This window comes from Pinus tabuliformis, chromosome 2_1, assembly GCF_031772625.1.
Source record: "Pinus tabuliformis cultivar Carrire ecotype Pingquan chromosome 2_1, CPIR1, whole genome shotgun sequence".
Taxonomy (NCBI): Eukaryota; Viridiplantae; Streptophyta; class Pinopsida; order Pinales; family Pinaceae; genus Pinus; species Pinus tabuliformis.
Window position 1 is genome coordinate 27,801,646 of NC_142299.1, and position 6,046 is coordinate 27,807,691.

The 6,046-nt window shown below is 37.8% G+C and overlaps 1 protein-coding gene across 1 annotated transcript; it reads left to right on the forward strand.

Moving 5' to 3' along the window:
• Nucleotides 1-1,690: 1,690 nt before the first annotated feature.
• LOC149198619 (putative polygalacturonase At1g80170) lies at nucleotides 1,691-5,516 on the forward strand. The gene is made up of 9 exons (XM_089402087.1): nucleotides 1,691-2,296; nucleotides 2,673-2,801; nucleotides 2,897-3,067; nucleotides 3,245-3,265; nucleotides 3,487-3,694; nucleotides 3,961-4,042; nucleotides 4,132-4,240; nucleotides 4,640-4,756; nucleotides 4,971-5,516. The coding sequence occupies exons 1-9, from the start codon at nucleotides 1,979-1,981 to the stop codon at nucleotides 5,295-5,297; spliced, it is 1,482 nt and encodes a 493-aa protein (XP_089258213.1). The 5' UTR covers nucleotides 1,691-1,978; the 3' UTR covers nucleotides 5,298-5,516.
• The last annotated feature ends 530 nt before the right edge of the window (nucleotides 5,517-6,046 follow it).

The window sequence follows — 6,046 nt, forward strand, 5'->3', positions numbered from 1 at the left end:
CTCTTCTATCATTAGACCTCGAAGCACGAGGCATGACGTTGCAGGAGATCTAGTAAGGAACAAAAAGAGAGAGAGCAAATGGGAATGCCTAGCACTGACCAACTCCTCTGACATAAGAGTATGACAAGGATAAGAAGGGAGGGATGTTGGAAGCCCTCGAGAAGAGGTTAGCCAAACAGAGGAAAGTTGGAAATGATAAAATATCATGAACCCATAGAACGCTTGGCCATAAGAAACAAAGATAGTAGTGGTTGACTGCATTGCAAGGAAGAGCCAATCCAGTAAAGAGAGCTACAAACACAAGAAATGAAAACCACCAAATTTGCCTATACTTAGGAACGTTCAAATGATAAACCCAAAATGTTAATAGAAGTAGAAAATCAAGACCAAAACTACAAAGGCTTGAATACCATTTGCTTAAAATGAGAATAAGATAATAGAACAAAGACCAACCCTAACAAATTCAAACTTGTTGGTGAACACCCTTGCGAGTATACCCAATGGAGGATCCCAACTCTTATAGATTAGATAGAAGGTGGTATAACCTCTAACAGTTTCACCCCATATCTTCTTGCTTTCACTAAAAGAGTTATCACCATCAAACTTAGAAAAATGAAAATCCTAGACCTTTAAAAATAACATGGTGCCGAAAAGCCAGTCAAACCATGGCCAACAAGTGCAATAACGTTGAAACACTGTGATCTTTTTCCATCCAACCTTGTTGGTGAACACCCTTGCGAGTATACCCAATGGAGGATCCCAACTCTTATAGATTAGACAAAAGGTGGCATAACCTCTAACAATTTCACCTCATATCTTCTTGCTTTCACCAACAGAGTTATCACCATCAAACTTAGAAAAATGAAAATCCCAGACCTTTTAAAATAACATGGTGCCGAAAAGCTAGTTAAACCATGGCCAACAAGTGCAATAACGTTGAAACACTGTAGTCTTTGTGTGCTACTGACAAACCAAAAAGACATACTTATGCTCACTATCAATGCTTGGATTCCCCATCTTTGACATGTATCTTGATTAATTATAGTGGAATGGAAAAATAGTTCAATGATCTCGATCTTAAACGCTCCCAAAACCATTAAACCAATACACTATTTGCATGATATCTCTTGTAAATTAGATGTTGAGTAAGTAGATCTCTCAGTCCCCACAACTCTTTACTATCTAAAAGAACCACAACCTTTTACTATCTAATTCCTTTATTATCCTAATGAACTTTATTATCCTAATTTTCATTGTGATTGCTCATCTATAATAAAATGGGCTCAATTGAGATTAATCATCATCATTAAGTAATTATAATTTTTTTATATTATATTAAATGATTATAAAACGAATTTCTATATATATTATAAAAGTAGATTCAATTTACCATAAGACAATATTTGTGGAAACGCACTTCTGATAATTAAATGAAGTATCCCTAATTTATTTGCACGCAAGTGCCACGCAGACACAGTCACAAAAATCAAAAGTGGGAATAGTCTCCGAGGAGGAAAAGATCTCCAGCTACCGGACATTTTAGTCGCGGCTATTCCATCAATTGCATTCATATTGCTTTCTGAAGTTGAAAAATATGGCGGGTAAGGGCAGCTAGAAATTGAATGCATGCTTTGTTCATGTCGTCTACTCGTCTTACTCATTGTTCCTATTCATAACTTTATGGCCGTCGAGATTTTACTCGTGCTACTCATTGTCCCTTATCATAACTTTATGCCTGTCATTCTTCTTGATCGTAACTTTATGCCTGTCGAGATTTTGTAGGATCCGGTTCCATACATTCCATCCTTAAGAGTTATTGTGCCTTTACATGCCATTAAAAGACATCGAAGCCCTATAGCTCCACAGTTTCTTGCTCTCGATAATTATTTGATGCCATTAAAGGCATACAGAATCTGTAGCGCCACAGTTTCTCCTGCTTTTGATTCATCTGTCATGGTAATCTGTGTGTTATAAATGAATGGAAATGGAGAAGAGTAGTCAGTTAAGTACATTGCTGTTGTTGTTGACAATTGTATGTGGGCAATGCAAGAAAACCCACATTGAAGGCAACCCATTTTCAATATGTGAGCACAGTAATAATCAAGGACGACTGTGGCCATTATCAGGCGAAACAGAAAATTGTTCCCCATTAGCTTCAACCATTGATTTGGCACGCCAGTTCAGCATTGAAGACAGTTCTAATTCTGAAATGAGCGATTGGCTGCCCAGATCCAGTAATGTAGTGTGTGTAGATGAGTTTGGAGCTAAAGGGGATGGAGAGAATGATGACACCAAGGTGAATTTGCATTGCCCACTGATCCTAAAGCATTATTTGATGTTTGTTTGATGTGAGGGTTTACTAGTATCAGCTTTGACCGACTGGAATGTGCGGTAGGTATTTTGCTATCTTTTGGTTAAGGATCCATGATTACATGCATATGTATGTGTAACAGAGGATTTTGTTTTGGGTATGCGTAGTGTACATTGTCACTCATATGTTTAGGAAACCCAAATAAGAGAAAGAAAGCCCACAAAATTTTCAGCATATATAGTTGCTGGCCTCATAAACTTGATCTGCTCTAAATTATTTGCCTTTGGGCATCATGGCTGGATTTGGTCTGGCGCACTTTGTTCCAGAATACTAGTGAATTATGATGAGTGATGTGTTTCAGGCATTTAAGAATGCATGGAGAAAGGCTTGTTCATCGGCTCGTGCAGTTTTCATTGTACCCCATGGAAAGAGGTATCTTGTGAAGCCCATCAAATTCTCTGGTCCCTGCAAATCTGCGTTGACTATGCAGGTACCGTCTTTTCTTGTATAGAGTATTTAGATGGAATTTCAATTTTGATATGGGTCCGATTCATATTGTTTTCCTATGCAATTTGTTTTTTCCAGGTATCTGGAACAATCATTGCCCCTGCAGATCCCAGGGTTTGGGATGGATTAAGCAGAAGGCAGTGGCTTCGTTTTAAGGAAGTAGATGACCTGACAGTAGAGGGGGGAGGGACATTTTATGGTAGTGGAGAGCAATGGTGGGCAGAATCTTGCAAAATCAAGAAAACAAATGTAAAGGAGGCAAACTCTCATCTTCATAAAATCTCTGCTGCATTAATCGCTAATTTTGGCCTTCCTTTTGCCCCTCTTATATCTAGGTTAATATGTGGCAGAAAGAGTAAGACAAAACTAAGCTGCTTTGCATTGAATATATAAGTTCATGACAAACTTTTTCCTTCTCTGTTGCAGCCATGTCGATCAGCTCCAACTGTACGTACCTCCTCGGCCCTTTTTTTTTCTTTCAAAGCTCAACCCATGAGAGAAAAATAAGTTTGATGCCTTTTAAATTTGCAATACAAGAAAACGAACTGCGATACGATGTGCTTCTGAACTTAGAACGTTAGATGCCGTTATGGCTTTGGAAAATTGGGTCATTGGGGTTGTTTGGCAGTCTGTATGGACTTAGACTATAGAAAATTTGATTCTTTCAGGCAATCACATTCGAATTATGCAACAATCTAAGAATGATGAACCTGACTGTAGAGAATAGTCAACAAATGCATATAAAACTCAGAAAATGTGTTGGGGTAGTAGCCGACCATCTCAAGGTTCTTGCACCTGGTCATAGTCCTAATACAGATGGCATTCATGTTAGCGCTTCCAAAGACGTGGTGATTAGGAATACCATTATTAGAACAGGTATCTCCACAAGACCATTTACTTCTCTTTCGTTAGCTCTGCATAGGCTTCAAAATGCATTCCCTGTGTTGATATTTAAATATTGGGGCCTTCCAAGTCCATTGGAGGAGGACCACTAACTTGACTAGTAGGTTTTGTTCTACAGTTGGACTTCGAACATTCAAGAGAACTTTGTCTCAGTGGTTGCATATACGTCTCAATAGTTGCTTCCCATGACTCAATAATTTTTCTTTGGTGCTCTGAAGATTGTTTAAGTTCTGATGCAGGGGATGATTGCATTTCCATTGTAAGCGATTCATTTAACATTTGTACTGAAAACATCACTTGCGGACCAGGTCACGGGATCAGGTAATCTGAACTAAGTGGATAAAATTATCAGAATCTAGAATTTCATTGAAAAATCTTGTAATTACATGGGCAATCCTTGATATCAGCAGTATTGGAAGCTTGGGTGAGGGAAGCGCAAAGGCCCAGGTCGCTGATGTGATGGTACATGGCGCCTTTCTCGAGAATACAACCAATGGTCTCAGAATCAAGACTTGGCAGGTATATTATGTCTGTTCATTCTTTCCTCTGGAGACCAGTAATTCATCACTCTGAACCCCCAGAAAGTGCAGAGAGCCACAGGAGAGCTACAGGATAATCATAGTTTCTTAGAGAATAGAATCAATAGATGATGATAACCAGAGAACCTTACTGTGAAGTGTTTGAAAATAACAAGTAGTCTTTTAAGGATTCATGACCATCTTTTAAGGATACATGACGAAGTGTTTAATGTCTCTCTGCATTTATTTGACCTCAAAAGTTTTTCACAATGACTTTAAATTTGGCATGCTGAAATCCAAGTAAGTTTAATTTGAATGACTCATATTTTTTTGATCACATAGATCTTGCATGCTTTTCCAGGACTGAGTGGACATTAACATTTCACTGATTTATTTGCAGGGCAGCTCTGGCTTTGCTAGGAGGATCACATTTCAAAATGTGCAAATGCAGAATGTCAAACATCCCATAATTATTGATCAGTACTACTGTGATTCTAAGAAACCATGCTTAAATAAGGTCTGTGAGTCTAATTAGCAAATTTTGATCATGTTGCTCTCATAACATGTGGAAACAGAGTGAAAGAGATTTTGCTCCAACCAATGTATATGTATCGTGCTTGGGCTTATTGAATGATAGTAGAGTTGTTTTAAAATACAAGTGGGTAAAGAAGAGGATTGTACAAAAAGAGGGTTTGGAATTTCTAATATTACTTGTGTTGCATCAAGTGCAGACATCTGCTGTGAAAGTGAGTGACGTTGCATTCTTGAACATCAAAGGCACATCGGCAAGCAAAGAAGTAATGAGATTTGCTTGCAGTCAAACTGTTCCATGTGAGAACATTGTCTTAGCTGACATTGATCTTACTGCAACTTCGGGATGCACTCCAACGACATATTGTGAAAATGCCATGGGTTGCACCACGGGCTCAGTCAGCCCTCGTCCATGTATTCTGAATTACAACCAAACGGGTATCTACGAATTGAGCATGCTGGTATCAACTGACAGGAGGAAAGGGAAACAAGAAAAAAAGGACTATATTAGCCATTTTCAAAGATGATCTATTCTTTTATATTTATATATATATTATGATCTATTCTTTATATATATAGAGATGGGAAGGTCTAGTTGACCAGACCTGATGGTTGACTAAGTTGAATATGTAAGTTGGTTGATTGCACACTTGGGTCGACCGACCAGAGTAGTTAGCCAATTGCAACTTACCTTGTAATTGATTCTTCAAGTATAAATATGTGATTTATAGCTGGTTCGCCCATTATTTTGTGTTCTTTGCTCTCTCCTTTGTGTGGGTTTGTCTAATATTTTGTGAATTGTTATATAGTGCTTTGTCCAAGGACATTATTGATAATTGTTTCCCACAAGTCCCTAGATTACAACATTGGTTTTGTTGTCGGTAGTCCATGAACTCAAATCTGTATCATCATGCACACATAAATTTTGAGTTTGGAAGAGATTTGTGAGTGGTGGGAGCTTAAGATTAATAACTAACCCAAGAATTATGCAAGAACTCCATTGACTCTATCTGAAGCATGAACACAATTCTTCATGGAAACCCACAAATTATTTATAGAAACTATTCCTAAAGAGTTATGCGAATATATTAATCGATCTATTTATGAATAAATATGTTCTAGATGATGAAATAATGATAAAAATCATTAATGGAGGTCATACAAACTTACATGAGTGGGTTGAGAAAATTGTTCAAAGACTACTATGAAGACTATTACCCACCATTTTGTGGGTGATATCCTTAGGGGTAATTTTGTTCTCCATGATGGTTCTCAA